At 35.9% G+C, this 18,321-nt stretch overlaps 1 protein-coding gene across 3 annotated transcripts in view; it reads right to left on the reverse strand.

The window, feature by feature from the left end:
• The window catches only part of ptprfa (protein tyrosine phosphatase receptor type Fa), a 364,603-nt gene that overhangs the window by 159,501 nt on the left and 186,781 nt on the right, over window positions 1-18,321 (reverse strand). For all 3 annotated transcript variants that reach the window (XM_063064557.1, XM_063064555.1, XM_063064556.1), the window contains exons 5-6: window positions 17,629-17,817; window positions 300-410 (exon numbers count right to left, since the gene is read on the reverse strand). In XM_063064557.1, the coding sequence (XP_062920627.1) occupies window positions 300-410; window positions 17,629-17,817 (300 nt within the window). The remainder of the gene's footprint in view (window positions 1-299; window positions 411-17,628; window positions 17,818-18,321) is intronic.

Here is an 18,321-nt window from a genome sequence, read left to right on the forward strand (position 1 = left end):
AAAACCCAAAAAAAAACCAAAAGCAGCAACACTGCACTCTTAATGTAGGTACTTAGTACTCTGGTTACTTAGAAAAGAGAAAGCAAACTTACACAGATGTTTTAGTAGATATTTCTAAAGCACATTTATGATTTTAAAATGTTACTAATTCTCACCCATAAAATACACAATTTCAATCTTGAATAATATCTTCATTATTGAATGCAAATGCATTCCAGCCCAGAAAATTTCTTACTAAGCTCTACATTTACAACAGAATGCTAAAACTGTGGGACAAGTAGCAGAAATGCACTTCTTACCTCTGACGTACAAGTTGGCTGGAGCAGAGTAACGTGTTCCAGCACTGTTAGTTGTTACACATTCATATTTGCCCTGGTCAGACTCTTCACTGTTCTCAATTTGCAAGGCACCTGTATAACAACACAGACAAATCAGGTCACTTCTGATCCATTAACAGGCTATCCAAATTTGAGGCATTAATATGGTGCAGCATAATGGTCTACAAGTGCAAAAGTTCAGGACTCCTTTTTGAGTTTCTCCTAACTTGCAGAAGAATGAAATGAAGACATATTATTGATATTTGATTGCACACTTGGGCTCTGTCTTCAGTTTTTTAACTGGTATGTACCTACAAAGATTTCAGCATATGTAGTGAGTAGAAAAATAAATTTTAAGAATTGGTTTTTTTCCAATGATCACACTCCTTAAAAAGGTACAAATCTTCATTCATGAAACTGAACTGACTTTGAAACAGGACTCTATTGTCTCCACTAACCCTCAGCCAGCTTCAGAATTCCATACTGTTGTAGTTCTTACCTGACTGAATAAATATGGATCAGTTTTATTGACATACCTTGTGTTTCATCCTTATTCTACACAAACAGTACATGGTGGAGTTGGTACTTCAACCCATACATGACAAGTTACATGAACATATGATGGATATTCGACTCCTTACTCAGCTACTGAGAAAGCTTGTATGATTATTCTAATGCAACAATCAGCAGTGTAATGACCAATTTGTGTTCAATAATTTAACTGGATGTTGATTTTTTTAAAAAGATTTGCCTAAAAATACCTTCATGATGTATAATTTTCTATATGCTGTCATGTTTAACATAAAGAAAAACATTGAATAAAACTAGATTTTCACAGTTTAAACAGTTTACATCATCACTATCTTGAAAACATTTTAACTGCATCTGTGTGGTCACATTTTTGTTTTATAGAAAACAAAATTGTATCAGCAATACAAAACAAAGATAACCAATTTATTTACAAGATGCAGGCTTGCTCTGTTGAATAGGATTATAGTTCCTTATAGTAATTTTTTAAAAAGAAAATGTAGCCAATATAACAAGTAAAACACTGAGTTTAGACATTAGAAGTTTGGCTGAGTCAGACCCTGGGGATTGTCCAGACTTAATCAGCAGAAAGTAGTCTCCATTTTAGATAGTTTTATTTTTTTTGTATAAAGTCTGAAGGAATTTCAATATCTTATGTACAATTTATAAATTATTTGATAACAGTAAAAGGAAATTCTAATAGCTCATGGAGTTCCATTTCATGTGGGAAGATAACTGTTCTGGGATATTTCCCCATGAGTAATTGCAATCTCTTATTTTAAAAATGTATTATTTTATTACAAAATGCTTTGTGTGAAATAATTTACAAATATGTTTTAGAGTAATTTATCATTGTTATATCATTTTCTGGCTATATAAGATAATTGAAACTGGTAAATCTTTCTCTCTCAAATCAGTAGGCTAATCTTAATTATAATATTTCGAAATGATCTTTATTCACCCACACTAAGCTGTAGAACCTTTTTTGAAGTTGTATATTACATGCTGAAAATTAAATCCTATTGTAGTTTCTATTTTAACCGTAAACAAAAGTTTTGAGGTGCTTTTTTTTTGGTTATGCACTTTAACCAAAGATAGGGAAGAGAAGAATGTGTAAGAAAAGAAAAGCAATAGCAAAATTATTTGTTTGCAGGGGAGGGCTGTGAAACTAAAATCTAGCATAGAACTTGGTTGCTTCCCTCCTTTTTGAAATTTACAGCAGTAAGTAATTAATTCAGAACAGGGTATCTTGCACAAACTGAAAGACAGTAGTTCTTGTGCAGTATGCTATCTAATAAGTTTTATCAGCAATGCAGATTGCTTTGTAAATTTTATAAACTGATGTCAATTATTAGTCTCATTTAGTTTTAAAATGGAACAAAAAGGAATCTGTAGCTTTAGGAGATAAAATATATTCCAAATACGGCATATGTACAAAATTAGTATGAAAATATTAGAAAACCTCTGTGAACACCAATAATCATGCCACTTTGGTTTGGTAGGTCTTAAATGTTTTGGAGAATCTAACTTCACAATTTTAGAAATTCAAAAGAGGTAGACAAATAAAGAGACATTGTAGTAAAACATAGTTTTCCAACTGAATAGTAAAGTATAAGATACTACAGGTCTAAACTGGCAGAGATGTTAACTAACAGAATGCTGCCAAAAGCTCCCTTACTGATCAAAGCTTTAAAAAAATGCAGGATACTTCGAACAGATAGCAATTTAGTAGGTCAGAACTGAATTAAGCAACTAGGAATCATTAGTGAAACATATCTAAACATATTTTGGGACAGGTTCATTTTTGATATCCCAATATGACTTTCAACTAAAAATATTTGGGAACAAGTTGCAGTATCCTAAGGTAGTATCCTACAGGGTGTATTTACATAAAATAAATCAAATTCTTCTAGAAAAGAGTAGGAAAACACTAAATCTGGGAAACAAACTTGACGCATCAGCATAAACAGTCTATCCATAACAAGATAAAACATTACCTTGGATTCTTCCTCTGAATGTGCATTTAAGACTTTCTTTTTTAGTTTATATAATCCACCAACACCTCTGTTGTGGCTACCTTGTTAAAATAATTAAAATGTCCATACGTCGTGCACCCTCAGATGCACACAGAAAGTGTCATTTGAGCAATATGATACTCGTGAGTTCACAATAAATTGTTTTTGTGATCAATGAGCCATTTCAATGGCCATCAAGGAGTATGAAGCCAAGAGCTCTTTCTGTCTGTAGACAGGTTCAAAAATTATGGTAAAGCAAATGCTGTTGCTGTTTAAAACATCAAATAGCATCAATGAGACAATATTTCCCTAATTAATCACCTTACATTCAAAGGTTGCCAGAGTTTTACCCAATCTGCAATTTTTTGAGAAAAGAATGCAATAACCTTAACATGGATCTCACATAATTTTTCTTAGCCACCAGCGATGGGGAGCTGTCATTTACAGAATTCTGGCTGGTTTAAATTTTAATGTTTAAGAAAAATGAAAACCCAAGAAATGAACTACTTCATTATCCCCCAATCTTTTCCCACTAAAGTTTAACCATACTCACACTAGAAAACAAACAAGATGCTGACATTCATTATCCTCTTGTTTAAATATTTTGAGCTTTTTAAATGGGTAAATGCGCGTTCAGGTATTAACAAGGTGAAAATGGTGATGTCCGGGATTAGGGTTATTATTCCAATAAATTGGAATTAGAAACTTCAGCTACTGTTTAGGCCTCCAGTCTCTTTGATTGCTACATCAAATGAATCTGGGTGCAGTTCCTTCCAGGCCTTGTTAGGGAACTGAAGTTGAAGCTGAGCGACCTTCAGCTCATTTGGAATAATAATGAGGTGACAGATAGGAGCTTCTGGGAGGTAGTCACACCTAAGCTGCAGGAAGCAGGTAGCTGACTGACTGTCAGGTGAGTGAAAGGGAATGGGCAAATAGTGCAAAGTAGCTTTGTGGCCATTCCCTTCAATAATAAAAATACTGCTTTGCATACTGTTGGGGGGAACACTGCAGCGACCAGGTCTCAGGCACTGTGGCTCAAAAGGGAAGGGCGGAGAACAGCAGAATAGTGGTGATATGGGATTCAAGTTAATGTTGAGCTCTATAAAAATTCTTAAGTTAGACCACACTTAGGATACTGCATTTGGTTGTGGTCACCTCTGGAAGGGAAGGAAGGTGCAGATATTTACCAGGATGCTTCCTGGATTGGACAGCATGTCTTATGAGGATAGGTTGAGCAAGCTAGGGCTTTTTTCTTTGGAGCGAAGGAAGATGAGAGGTATATAAGATGACAAGAGGCATAAATAGAGAAGACAGCCAGAGACTTTTTCTCAAGGGTGGAAATGGATAATACAAGAGGGCATAACTTTAAGGTGATGTCAGAAATAGGAGTTTTACAGAGAGCGGTGGGTGCGTGGAATAGATCGCCAGGGATTGGTGGTAGAGGCAAATACACTAGCGACATTTAAGAGACTCTTGGATGGGCACATGGGATGAAAGAAAAATGGAGGAACATGTGGGAGGCAGGGGTTCATGCGATCTTAGAATAGGTTAAAAGGTTCGCACAATATTATGGACTGAATGGCTTGTACTACACTGTAGTATATTAAACACTACATTCATTATAAGCAGAAAATTTTTACTAATATTTTGTCACAGCAATTAACATGAAATATTTTCTCTTTATAGAAATATGCACAATTATTATTTCTGCCTAAATCCATGTTCAAAAAGAAAATTGGCTTAGTATTTGTAAGGTTATATGAAGCCACAAATACACCATGTACAGTGAATTCTTGTTATTTGGGGCAGCCGTTTACTTGGGTCAACTCAAAGAACATAAATTAATTAAAAATTACCCAGAATTCCCTTTGTTTACTTGGGACACCATGCTGCTTAATTAGAAACAGGGCCTGTTGCCAGACAGCTTTTACCTAGTGCCAGCCATGTACATTTAGACACTACAACTTGTTTAGAGTGTACAGTTTTTAAATAGTAGCAGTCGCACATGCTTGTGCCCAAAATACGGTGATTTCTGTCACTGATAGTTGGCGAGAAATAAGCAGTAAGACAATTCAGAACTGTTTTACTCAGTGCAGTTTCAACCATTCAGGCTTGGAGATGCCAGAAACAGCAAAGAGTGAAAATGAAACAATTTTACTACTTCAACAAGTTAGGAATTACAAAGAATTTGAAGGTATTGACAATCATCTTGAATGTTGCAATAAATATGAAGATTTGGAGGATGCAATCGTCAAAAGGATTATATGAAGGCAGTCCATTGTCTGCGCTAGGTATCTGCACCAATTTTGTACATTTACAGTCAATCAAAAGAACACAGCAGCATACACTGGATTAATTCCTCTGTTGATAACTGTTAGGAACTAATACATAGCTTTGTAGTACTGTAGTAGTTAGTATTGATAGTGTCCAAATTTGTTCTGCTTTTCATTTAAATACATAATTTGTTATTCAGTTAAACAGTAGCCTGTCTATTTTATACCTTTTTAACCATTTCCATTAAACTTTAGCTAACTGAGGCAGCTGCTTAATTGGGTCAAAATGTACTGGTCCCAATTAACCAGCATCGGTGTGTGATTTCTTTGATTTTTTTTAAAAGAATAGAACTACTGTATTGTCCAACTTCTGAGATGTTATCCACTTTTTCTTTGCAAGTTAACAATTATGGACTACATAAGGTTACCACATAAAGATACTGCAACTTCTGAAACAATCATAGCAACTTTTAGGCATGTTAAAAGTACTGTTAAAATACCTGCAGATTCATAGAAGAGTATTTGTCACTCTTAATTTATTTATTGGTACAGCTATTGTAACCATTTAGTTTTACAATAACACACTTTACACCACATTAACAGTCTAGGTTATGACTATGACAGTTCTACCAATACATTTCTTTATAATATTTCTTAATTGAAACAGATCTACTCTTTTAATTCGTATAAAGTATATAGCAATGTATTAAAAATATAAATAGTTTAATGATTTAAATGAAATGAATGATTTAATTGGCAATGCTATGCAAATGATGGTTAAAATGGCTCCAATGCCTAGATACTTTAATGTCACCAGGAGGTGGAACACTATTTCTTGACCTCAATACTGTAGAATAGGTATGAAGTGGATCCTCCTCAGATACGCAGTTTTGTCCAGATGCTGCCTGGGGGTTACTTGAGTTGTGATATTCACACTACAATTTGGTATATAAACTTACTGGCTGTATTTTTGCCAATATATGACAAATGTTAGATATATTTTAGATGGGCAATCTGTTATGAAACCATGTTTGCACAAGAATGATTGTAAACCAGTTAAACTGAGCCTTAATGAAGGTGGCTAAAAGTAATGATTTACAAACACTGCAATAGTTCACATTTAATTATAGAATGTGCTGGAAGCAAGGAGTCCATAAACATCGAGTTGGTTTTAAAGCAGGACTTTGTGTGTGCGTGGGGGGGGGGGGGGTTCAAAAATTATTTTAGAAACTTAGTCAGTTCAAGTATTTGTCCCGCATTGTTAGCACTCAGAATGGCTTGTCCTCTTTTATACTGTCCTTTCAAAATTCTTTATTTTCAATTACTGATCAACATGCTTATTAAAAGTAATTATTATTCAGTGTTTACCTCTCTGCCATCAGTGGATATACCATTTTATCAAGCCACTGCTAAAAAAAAAATCATCAAATCTCTAGTTATTTCTCTGATTAAGTTTTCAAATTTATGTTATATATATTGTTTTACTCCGTACTTCATTTAATTACAATAATTTGATTAACCCTCATCTAACCTCAATGAAAACATTTCATTTCCTAATCACTTATCTCTCTTTATACCTCTTTGGTTTGATATAAATCCTTTGAAGAATTCTTGGCATTCCTTTTAATAGTTTTTACCCTAATTATATAAAGGCTATTGCAATATTTATTCAGCAGGTCGGGCAGCATCCGTGGAAACGATCAGTCAATGTTTCGGGCCAGAACCCTTCGTTAGGACTGAAGAGGTAAGGGGCAGAGGCCCTATAAAGAAGGTGGGGGCAGGGTGAGAAGGAGAAGGTTGGTAGGTTCCAGGTGAAAAACCAGTGAGGGGAAAGATAAAGGGGTGGGGGAGGGGAAGCAGGGAGGTGATAGGCAGGAAAGATGAAGAAGGAATAGGGGAAAGCACAACGGGTAGTAAAAGGAGGCGGAACCATGAGGGAGGTAGTAGGCAGCTGAGGGAGGGGGCAGAGTTCCGCTTCCTTCTACTACCCATTGTGCTTTCCCCTTAAACACGAGGAATTCTGCAGATGCTGGAAATTCAAGTAACACACAAAGTTGCTGGTGAGCGCAGCAGGCCAGGCAGCATCTCTAGGAAGAGGTACAGTCAACGTTTCGGGCCGAGACCCTTCGTCAGGACTAACTGAAGGAAGAGCTAGTAAGAGATTTGGAAGTCTCTTACTAGCTCTTCCTTCAGTTAGTCCTGACGAAGGGTCTCGGCCCGAAACGTCGACTGTACCTCTTCCTAGAGATGCTGCCTGGCCTGCTGCATTCACCAGCAACTTTGATGTGTGGTGCTTTCCCCTATTCCTTATTTACCTTTCCTGCCTATCACCTCCCTGCTTCCCCTCCCCCACCCCTTTATCTTTCCCCTTACTGGTTTTTCACCTGGAACCTCCAGCCTTCTCCTTCCCACCCTCCCCCCACTTTCTTTACAGGGCCTCTGCCCCTTCCCTCTTCAGTCCTGATGAAGGGTTCCGGCCCGAAACGTTGACTGATCGTTTCCACGGATGCTGCCCGACCTGCTGACTTCCTCCAGCGTGTTGTGAGTGTTGCTTTGACCCCAGTATCTGCAGAATATTTTGTGTTTGCAATATTTATTCTATGTGCATCTATTGAAGAAGATTCATTGATGCAATTGAGGAACAGCTTCTTCCCCTCTGCCATCTGATTCCTAAATGGACATTGAACCCTTGAACACTGCCTCACTTTTTAAATATGTTATTTCTTTTTTGCACAATTTTTAATCTATTCAATATAGATATACTGTAATTGATCTATTTATTGTTATTATTTCTTCTATGTTATGTATTGCATCGAACTGCTGCTGCTAATTTAACAAATTTCATAACATGCTGGTGGTAATAAACCTGATTCTGATTCTCATTCTAATGCAGACAAAGGAAATTTGGAGATCCTAGTGGATTGCAGAAGCCAAGTTGTGTATATATGGTGTTAAATTAATGTCCCACATTGAGCGATATGTAAATGAGTAACAATAATAAAAACTGGATTCTTTCATTTTATTCTAACTAATGGTCTCATTTAGTGCACTCGACTTGTGAAATGTTTGTTCTCACAGATGGTGTAAATTGTGGAGCCTGGAGGGCCATTGTCAGGTGAAACAGTCTAGGTATGTAATTTAAGGTAAAACCAAACTTTAGTTATTTTGTGTATACTTCAAAAAGTGAGTATAATAGCAAAACAGGTGTGACCCTTTTTATGACACATCTTATAATGCATGAACTGTTAAACCATCAAGCTCTTAATTTCATAGTTTAGTGAAGGTAACTTTATTGTTGCCACATTTTCAAAACTGACCATGTTCTTGAGTCTATTTTAAATTACAAAATATGAGTGAAAAGATAAGACTAGTACCAATCCAGAAGGTAAAAAAAAGTTTCACCATCACTGTGAACCAAGCAGCAGATCTACTGTCACTTTTTTTTTAAAAACTCCAAGCAGAAAAACAGGCTCTTTTCTCTGATCTCAAATTAATTTAGTTCTGATTTATCTGTACATTAAAACTAGCAAACAGACCAACTTTAAAATCTGAAATTAACGTATGTGAATTTACCTGCACCACAATGTTTTTGCATTAATTGCTAAGAATAAAAATAAAGTTGAATTGATAACACAAATGATTATTGATTATTCATCATACAATGACATAACAGTTAGCCAATCAGAATGCAAATGTCATAGAAAAATGTTTTAAACTGGGCCACTTAAGGCATAAAATGTTGCAGTCGTTTGTTGAATTGTTCTTATTTCATAATGGTCAGTCCTCCTGGAGACATTAAGTTCCTACATACAAGACTAGTTTTTGGTATTGTACATCTTCAAAATTAAAAACACATGTTCATCAGAGTTTATTTGAGTGATTAAGTGGTTCTGACAAATGATAACTTGTGTCCATTTTGTGTAAAAAGTATTTAAACAATAGGAAACAAAAGCCACTGTACGCTGGAGTATAAACAGATGGGGTCAGGGTTTAAGAATGAGATAAGGGGAAGAATAGGCAAAAAGTAAAGTGTTGGGGCCAAGAGAATGCAAGGAAATGAGAACATTCGGGTAAGAGGGGAAATGGGGTGTGGATGATGATTCTGAGCACGTTCAGCATTCTTACCTCTGATTGGTGTACCACCTGGTGAGGTAATTTGAATGCAAATAAGATTAAAGAGAAGTATTAGTACACAGAGGAGAGAACAAAAAATAAAGAAAACTGAAAGAAACAGGAAAGAATTAGATTTTTTGTTATATATAGTAAATATATATATTTATTTCTCAGCAACAGAAAGGGTTGATGCAAAATAACAAATCAGAGCAATTTCTTAGGAAGGTTAGTAAAGCTGTTCTCAGCAGTGCAGCATCCATGTAAGTGCCTGGACTTCTCCAAGTTCTGAATTAACAATCACTCTTCTGCTAGTTAACTCATACAGAGAGCAGTGTGCTGCGGGTGGAATAACAGGGAAAAAGGTTCATGTTCTTTCATCATTTTTTATTAAAACACTTCAACCACTGCATAATTTTTAAACCTTTTCTTGGACAGCAAGAACAATATATCATTTAGTCAGGGTTCATTAGATGATATTTTATGTTATTACAAGGAGCTTGTTATGAGACATGGTGGGTGAATGTGTATGCCTCAGTTAGTAGAAGAATGCCATGCACCACTGCTTTTATGCAAACTGCATTCTGAACACCAAGCACTTACCAAAGGATTCTGAGAAGTTCAACTGAGAGACAGAAAACAGAATTAAATAGGACACACAGTGCCTTGTGAGCCTTTAAATAAAGCTACTGATAGATAAGGTGGTTCAATAACTTTATATTGAATGCTTGGATCTCAACTCAAGATATACTTGTACGAATTTATTTGGCACAGTGGATAATCAAAGCCCCTTTTTCTGAATCAAGTGCTATAAAAGTTAACAAACACATGGCCTTTACTAAGAAAAATGGCATTTTGCAGAAGTCTGCATATCAGTTACCTGCAGAGATTTAGTAAACTTAAAAGGACACAGTACAACATTTAAGTGCAATTCACAAATCACCAATATCTAACTTCTTCTTCCATTGTGCACAAAACAATTTGAAACAATTTTACACAGCTGAAATAAATTGTTAGCATTTACAACAATTCACAGTTGTTCATTTTCAGGTTTCACTTCCAAGAATACTACAATTTAGTGTACAGCTGGGACCCTTTCTGAATTCAACAGTTTCAGATTACTGTTTTTTTTCCTGTTTGTATTATAACTGTCTAGTCCTGCTGTAAGACTATCCATCTTCATTATTAACACATTTGACTCTGTCCTCATCCATTGTTTAATCTATTGGGTACTTCCAATATTCTCTCCTTTCAACTTCAGTTCTCCAAAATAGTTCCAACCTGCATTGCATGGCTTTGACCTGCCCCTTTTGTTTTCTCTCTCTAATTGCCATAATTAATCTTATCATCCAGGTGACTTTGTAAACAGCTTACTAAAGTGGAAAGCCCTGCCTCAGCCCATAAGAGATATTCCCATTATTCATTCAAACTCACTTTGCCCAGTCCTCTGCAACTTAAACCTAACTTGTTTTCTCACTTTTCCAGTTCTGATGAAGGATATTCAACCTACAGCAATAATTCTGTCCCCCCTTCCAAAGATATCTACTGAGTGAGTTTGGCATTGTTTTTTGTTTCCATTTCCAATACTCACAAGGCCTTTTAGCTCCAGCAGTAATTAGCAGTGATATAGCAAATCTGCGTTTGGAGCTTCTCCATAAATTTTGTAAGGTCAAGTATTTGCATTAAAAATGCAGGGTACAACTTCAAATTCAGACACAAAACTTAGAGGTGGAGAGACAGATTCCTGAGAGCTAGCAAATAAACCGAAGTGTACGCACTGTTCTTAATTCCAGTCTCAGAGACCAGTCATCAGGATCCTTCCATGTTGTTTCTGCTAAAATGTGACACACACACCTCGCGTTTCGTAAGTCAAGAATAGCTCTACCAGCAGAATGAGGAAGCTTCGATTTTGATACAGGGTTTCCAGAAATGCTGGCATTCATAGAAGTCATTGTGTCCTTATAGATGTCTTTCTGGTGCCTTTTTCAATTTTTTTGAACAGTTTATTATTCATTTTTCATCTGATAAATAATGTGTAACTTTTCTTCCTGTAGGATTTCCTCTGGCACTTCTAGTTACATAACTTTGAGAAGTAACCTGCTTGAAATCATCCGGATGTGGTGATTGAATCCCAGTTTAGATCAGTCAACTTATTCAAGATCTGTATAGCATGCTAGCTACGATGTAAAGAAATAATGCTCCATTTCCTTAAAAAAAATTTACTTTGTGTGTAAGCAGTATAAAAACTCTTGTTTCTGTGAAAGATCAGCACCAGTAATTTCAGACAAATGTGATTGAAAATCTTGGGAAAAAAGCATTTTCAATATCACCCTCCTATTTTTGTCAGACTAACTACAATAAAGCAATTAGTAGGATGGGATTTATAAATGTGTCAAAACAAAGTCCATCCTCATTTAACCAGTAATGTCAATTTACACAAAAACATGGGCAAAATTTACTAACGCTCATGTTTTATCCGTAAGCCAATTTTGGGTGTTGTGCAAATGAATTTCACAGTCTTTTTCTCTAACTAGTGAAAAACTAACCATTAACCGGATGTCCTTGGAGCAGTGGAGGATGAGAGGTGACCTGATAGAGGTATGTAAGATGATTAGAGGCGATAGTCAGAAGTTTTTTCCCAGGGCTGAAATGGCTAACACAAGAGGGCACAGTTTTAAGGTGTTTGGGAAGTAGATACAGAGGAGATATCAGGGGTAAGTTTAATTTTTTTCTTACGCAGAGAGTGGCGAGTGCGTGGAATGGGCTGCCAGCGACAGTGGTGGAGGCTGATACGATAGGGTCTTTTAAGAGACTCTTGGCTGGGTACATGGAGCTTAGAAAAATAGACGGCTAAGGGTAACCCTCGGTAATCTCTAAGTACGTACGTGTTCAGCATAGCATTGTGGACTGAAGGGCTTGTGCTGTGCTGTAGGTTTTCTATGTTCTATATCTGGTGTGCATACTCACTTGGGATAAGAGAGGGCTTTCTGTGACACATTATTTTCAACTCATACAGGTAAGGAGCTTGCAAAGCATTACTATTCTTACTTTACAATTATTATTATTATTATCCAATCTTTCAACTTGTAATTTATTTAAAAGGCTTTAAGGATATACACAAGATCTTATGACAATTTATTTATGATCTGGTTCTCAACTCCAAGACAGATAAAACATTTTGCTATCAAGTAATTTCAAACAATGCATCTGACCAATCTGAAGAGAATTTTGATTATTTTCTGCCCTTAACATTTTAAAACAAATTGTTAGCAATTATCAATAATAATTGATGGCTGGTTTAGCACACAGATATGACATTGCTCTATTGATTAATTGAAAATTACAACAAAGCCTTTAAGACTTCGGATTAGTGCCCAACGTTATAACTGCAGTTAACTTGAATAAGTTAAATACTATTCTTCAACGGTAAATACTGGTGAAAATTCTTCCTCTGACCTCTGGAAACTGAAATCAATACATCACATGTATGAAAGCACAATATGAAGGTGCAGGAAACTGGTGCTGAACTTTAACAGTCAGATGAATCTGTCCATTTCATTTTTGGAGTTTATAACTGACCGTGATTGCTCAAGTTTCTCCTGGTAGTCCAAAGGTACTAACTATTCAAACACAGGACAGAGTGCGTTCTCTAGTTTCTACGCTACCAGACACTCAGATTGAGTAGTTAATTTACTGTACAGTTTTCAAAAATATTAAATATATCTAAATATTACAACTTACTCCCAAACAAGCCAAGAGTGATATAATGTAGTAATATAACAGATATTTTAAAATTAAGGAACTATTACCATCAATCCCACTACTTACTTTGGTTCCAATCTTTGGCAGTAACAAGGATGCTCAAAGCCAGTTAATGCATCTGAACTGGGTAAGATTTTCTTCCTCTCAAGAAAGCAGCTGTAACTAATCTTAAAGCACATAAACTTTCAAATTATCACCGCTTCCAAGAACTTCCTTTGTAGAAAATTGTTTCTGTTTTTCAGCAACTGATCTGTTTAGCTTCACCAAATAATCTCCCCTTTATCAGCAACTCAGGAACTATTGAGCTACTCTTCACACTTTTATACTTCAAGTTCACAATTATGCATTATCAATATTATGAACTTCTATTAACTTCCAATGCCAGCAAAACTCAAAAATCACAGGTTGAAATATTAAAATATTAAATATCTGGTGGTTGTCACATTGTCCCATTTGATAGGATAATCATATGCAAATTTTAAAATGCAATCCATGCTATTTTAAATGTTCAGAATCAGAATTGTTATCACCGGCATGTGTCGTGAAATTCTTCTGCAATAAGTGTTTTTTGTTACTCATAGTGCATATAATTGTATGAAAAGTACACTACCTAAATGTGTTATTTAATCAAACCAGTTCCTACTGATTGGATTGAGGAATAGTATTAGTCTCAGCTACCGTTATTCCTATTTCCTTTGAATGGATATTAACAGAATTTCTTCAACAGCAGCAGAGTGGGAAACTTCTAGGGCTGGAGGTTGCTTTACAGACTGTATATCCCATTGACTTCCATCGTACGTATAAGAAGGTTTTTCTAACTCAGGGGTCTAAGTTTCATTAATATTGTCAATTTGTACCTTGCATTCACTGGAAACATTTTGTTTTAATCTACTCCACCCAACGTTGATAATTTTAAAAGTTTGTTATTGAATTCCCATTTAATCACCTATTTTGCAAATGAAAAGCACCATTTTTTTGGTCTTCAAATTGATACTTGTTCATATCAGGCAATTTTTTGTTGCTTTGGCAGAGGGAAAACATTCTCAGGGAATAGGCAATGAATGTCAAGGTAGAGGAACAAAGACATCTTGAGTTAGAAATGGGTGTCTACAGATCCTTGAAGGTAACAGAAGGTGATCAAGAAGGCATAAGGTATGCTTGCTATTCTTAGTTTGGCCAAGAATCTGGAAATTATACTACAGTTATATAAAAAAGTTAGACACAGAGAGAAAATATGCACATAGTATCATTCAATATAACATAGGAATGAAGGAACAACATTTCAGAGGTTGCTCAGATCTATGAACATGTGAGTGAAGAACTGTAGTGAGCAAGAGGGACTATGCTGGATTGTTTTTACTGCAACAAAGGAGACTAAGGAGAGATTAACTAAAATATACAGAATAATGAGAGACCTAGACAAGGCGAAGGAGAAGATTTTATTTCCCTTGATGTGGTGGTCAATAATTAGAAAGCACTTCAATGCAATTAAAAGGGGTGGTCAGGTGTTGAACTGATTGCTTTAGGAAAATAGAGGATAAAACTCTAACCACATTTATATGATACCTGGATAATCTCTTCAATAGCTGTAATCTTTACATTAGGAAGTGGGAGTAATACAAATCATTCTTCAAATATCTGAATACACTAGCATTTGCGATCAGAATTATGTACATGTCCAGTGCACAGATGGAGGCCAAGAGCAGTATGCTAATAAAGTTTTCAGTTTCTAAGCAATCAGCCAAACTATCCTCAATGTCATTTTACAACATCCTCTTTCCAAAATGTTAATTCAATTTTCACCTTTGTTCTAATTTTCTAAATGTTATTTTTCTACAATAAAACTTCTCTGTAACCTATTAAAGCCTCTATTAACATCATATGCATTGTTTTACTCGTATCTGTCATATCTATTTCTTCCACAGAGCATTTTATTAGATTTGTCAAGCACAATTTCCTATTCTGAAAGTGGAAGTGACCATTTCTAATTTCTCTATTAGAAATCCCCACTTCCTTTCTATTACTTTCACCAAAACTTAAAGATGCTACCACTTTGTCTCTATTCTTGAAATTAGATAATACAGTGGCTGCTATCAGTCTTCTGGGGCCTTATTACAGGGAGAGGTTGGCCAGGCTAGGACCTTATTCTTTGGAACATGGGAGATTGAGGGATGAACTTGTAGAGTCTAAATACAAAAGAACCATAACATTTCTTTCCTATGATATCACCCCCATATTTAGAACTCTATTTATAGAGTTGCAAGATGTTTTCCTGTTACTATTTAAAGTTTCTGAGTCTGCCTCATTATCTCTTTTTGGTATCCTTCTTTAATGTCTCCTAAAGTCAGGGAGTAATACAGCATGGAAATAGGCCCTTCCACGCAACTTCATCCATGCCAACCATGGTGCCAATCTAAGTTAGTCAAATCCCCCTCTCTCTCCCTCTCTAAACCTCTTCTATCCAAATTAAAAGATATTCTTATCCAAATATCTTTCAAATGCTATTATTGTACCTGCCTCAATCACATCTCCAGCAGCTCATTCCAAATACATACCATCCTCTGTGTGAAGAAGTTGCCCTCAGGTCACTGTTAATCTTTTATTTCTCACCTTAAATTCCCAAGGAAAAAGACTATGTGCATTCACCCAATCTCTATCCTCGTGATTTTATACACCTCTATAAAGTCACCCCTCAATTTCCCCACATTCCAAGAAATAAATTCTTAACCTGGTCAAACTCTCCCTGTAACTCGTATGATAAAGTGCTGGGAGCTTATATTCTCTTTGCAATCTTTCCAGTTTAATTATAACTTTCCTACAACAGGATGACCAGAATTATCTGTAGATTTTTAGTATTAACTTACTCCATTTCCCTTGAAATTTTATTTTTATTTCTAAACAATTTATAGATCTTCATAACTTTTTTAAAACTGCATTCATGCATATGTTCTGAAAACTTTGGATATAGAACTGAACAGCAGAAATTGGGTAAAACTTCTATGAAACCAAGAAAAATATAATGCATATTTCTAGCCTGTATTAATGGAAAGGATACAGCAGCATTGGAGAAGGTGCAAAAAAGATTCACAAGGATGATACTGGAACTGAGTGGATATAGCAGGAAAGGCTGAAGCTCTTTTCTCTGGAAAAGAGAAGGTTGAGGGGTTTATGTAATTGAGGTCTATCAAATGATGTCAGATTGTGATAGGGTTGTTGTAAAGGAATTGAAAGTAGAGGTCATAAACAAGATGGATTCTGACAATTCCAGTACAGGAACTCGAGAGATACTTCTTCACCTGAGCCAATAATGTGAATTGCTCAACCACAAGAAGTAACCAAGGCAAACAGCACAACAGCATTTAAGGGAAAGCTAGTTAACATGAGAGAGGAAAGAACAGAAGGATATGCTGATAAAACTAAAAGTAGTATGACCAAAGGAAAATAGTGTGGATTAAAAATACTGGCTAAGGCTAACTGGCCAGAATGGTCAGTTTCAGTTATGAGTGTTTTTTCTACAGTTCCCTCTTCCAATGTGAACTCAGCCTACTCTTAGGTCTTTTCAAATCCTGCAGTATTCCATTTGGTTGGGCCTGTGGTATTCAAGCAGCCTCCAATTTACAGAGTTCACTGGGATTCCTAATCCCGAGTGGGTAATGAGGCCTGATTGTAAAATATGATTCTGAAAGGATATGCCTAGCAGTTAAGATTTGGAAGCAAGTCAGTTCTCTGTATTATTACTATTATCAGCACTGTGAATAATTGCTGATGATTGCCTTGCTGTACTGGCTTGCTAAGGGGATCCTTTACTGATTTTGTCAAACAGGTCTCCAAATAATTCTAAACTCAAAATTCCAAAAGAGGAAGAATGTGCTATTTACTATAGCTGATGGTAAACTGCAGCTTTTACAGATTAAAATTAAATACTATCCTCATGCACACTCAGTTATGTGGGATTGTAGTATCAGAAAGTCATATCAACCTACACACAAACATTCCCCATTTGGGACATTTCTTTATTCCACTGGGTGAAGTGAGCAAGCAGAATACAGGAATATTCCAACAAGGTGACAGCACGCACATTTACACTGGGCCACAGATTTCTTAACATCTTGTATATTTATTCAAACATGGTGATAAGACTTCCCATTGATTTCCAAAATTGAATAGAATATGACTTATTCATCCGTTATCTACCACTTCCTGTTTATACAATAAAGGTTTTTATATGCAAAGTGCAATGTAATTACCAACTGATAAAACAAACTTAATTCCTGATATCCAGACTTAATTAAATCAGTACTGCTTACTACCATTTATCAGCTGGACCAGAGATAAATAAAGCTCAGACATACTTTACTCTTGTTTGGACATTTTTTACAGCTCACTTTCACTGCACACAAAATCAAATGACAGCAACACTGTATAGACCCAAATAGACTGTCTAGTAAACCAATCTAGTTCATGAGCTGTAACAATAGATGTGTTTTTTAAAATCAAAAAATACCAGGAAACTGGATATTAAATACAATTACAAAAATAATATACCAATTCAGATGTTGATAAAGCATGAACCTCCAAATTACTGTGTTGCCTAAAGTAAAGCTGATATTAAAAGCATCCTACCTGATCTGAGCTGTTTAATTCGCCCATTGCTGTTACTTGTGTCCACTGGTAGGAAGTCCTTGAACCATGTTATTTCTGGATCTGGGTTCCCACTGGCAGCACAGAGCATTGTAGCTGTGCGGGTCCGTTCCACTACTTTCAGCTGAGGGCCCATGTCAATAGTGGGGAAACCATGAGGCAGCTGATCCTCTGTAAAAATACAAAAGATATTCTCTATTAATCAGAACAAATGGTAGGCAATTTTTTCAACATTAACCCCTTTTCCATTTCTGTAAGTTGGAAAATGCATAAAAGCCCCTCAATGTGATGACTGTACCATCATATATTGTAATGAATGACATCAAATACGCATAAAATTGGTAAGAAATAATGATTACTAAAAGTGGAGGAAGAGGAATGAACTTTAATGCATAGGCAGACTTTTCAATTTAATTGCAATATGGGATCTCGTTCTTATACAGGGCATTAAGTCCATAAATCAGGAATTCTTAACCCAGGGACCGCCAGTATTCTTTGGTGTCGTCATAGAGCTTGTACAGCATGGAAGGCAGCCTTCCAGCCGCCAAATCTATACTCACCATCATGCCCATGTATAACCGATCCCAACTGCTTCCATGAATTCAATTAGTCTCCATGCCTTGCTCATTCAAAAACATGTCCAGGTGCCCCTTAAGTATTACTGTTCCTGCCTCC

This window comes from Mobula hypostoma, chromosome 12 (assembly GCF_963921235.1).
Source record: "Mobula hypostoma chromosome 12, sMobHyp1.1, whole genome shotgun sequence".
Taxonomy (NCBI): Eukaryota; Metazoa; Chordata; class Chondrichthyes; order Myliobatiformes; family Myliobatidae; genus Mobula; species Mobula hypostoma.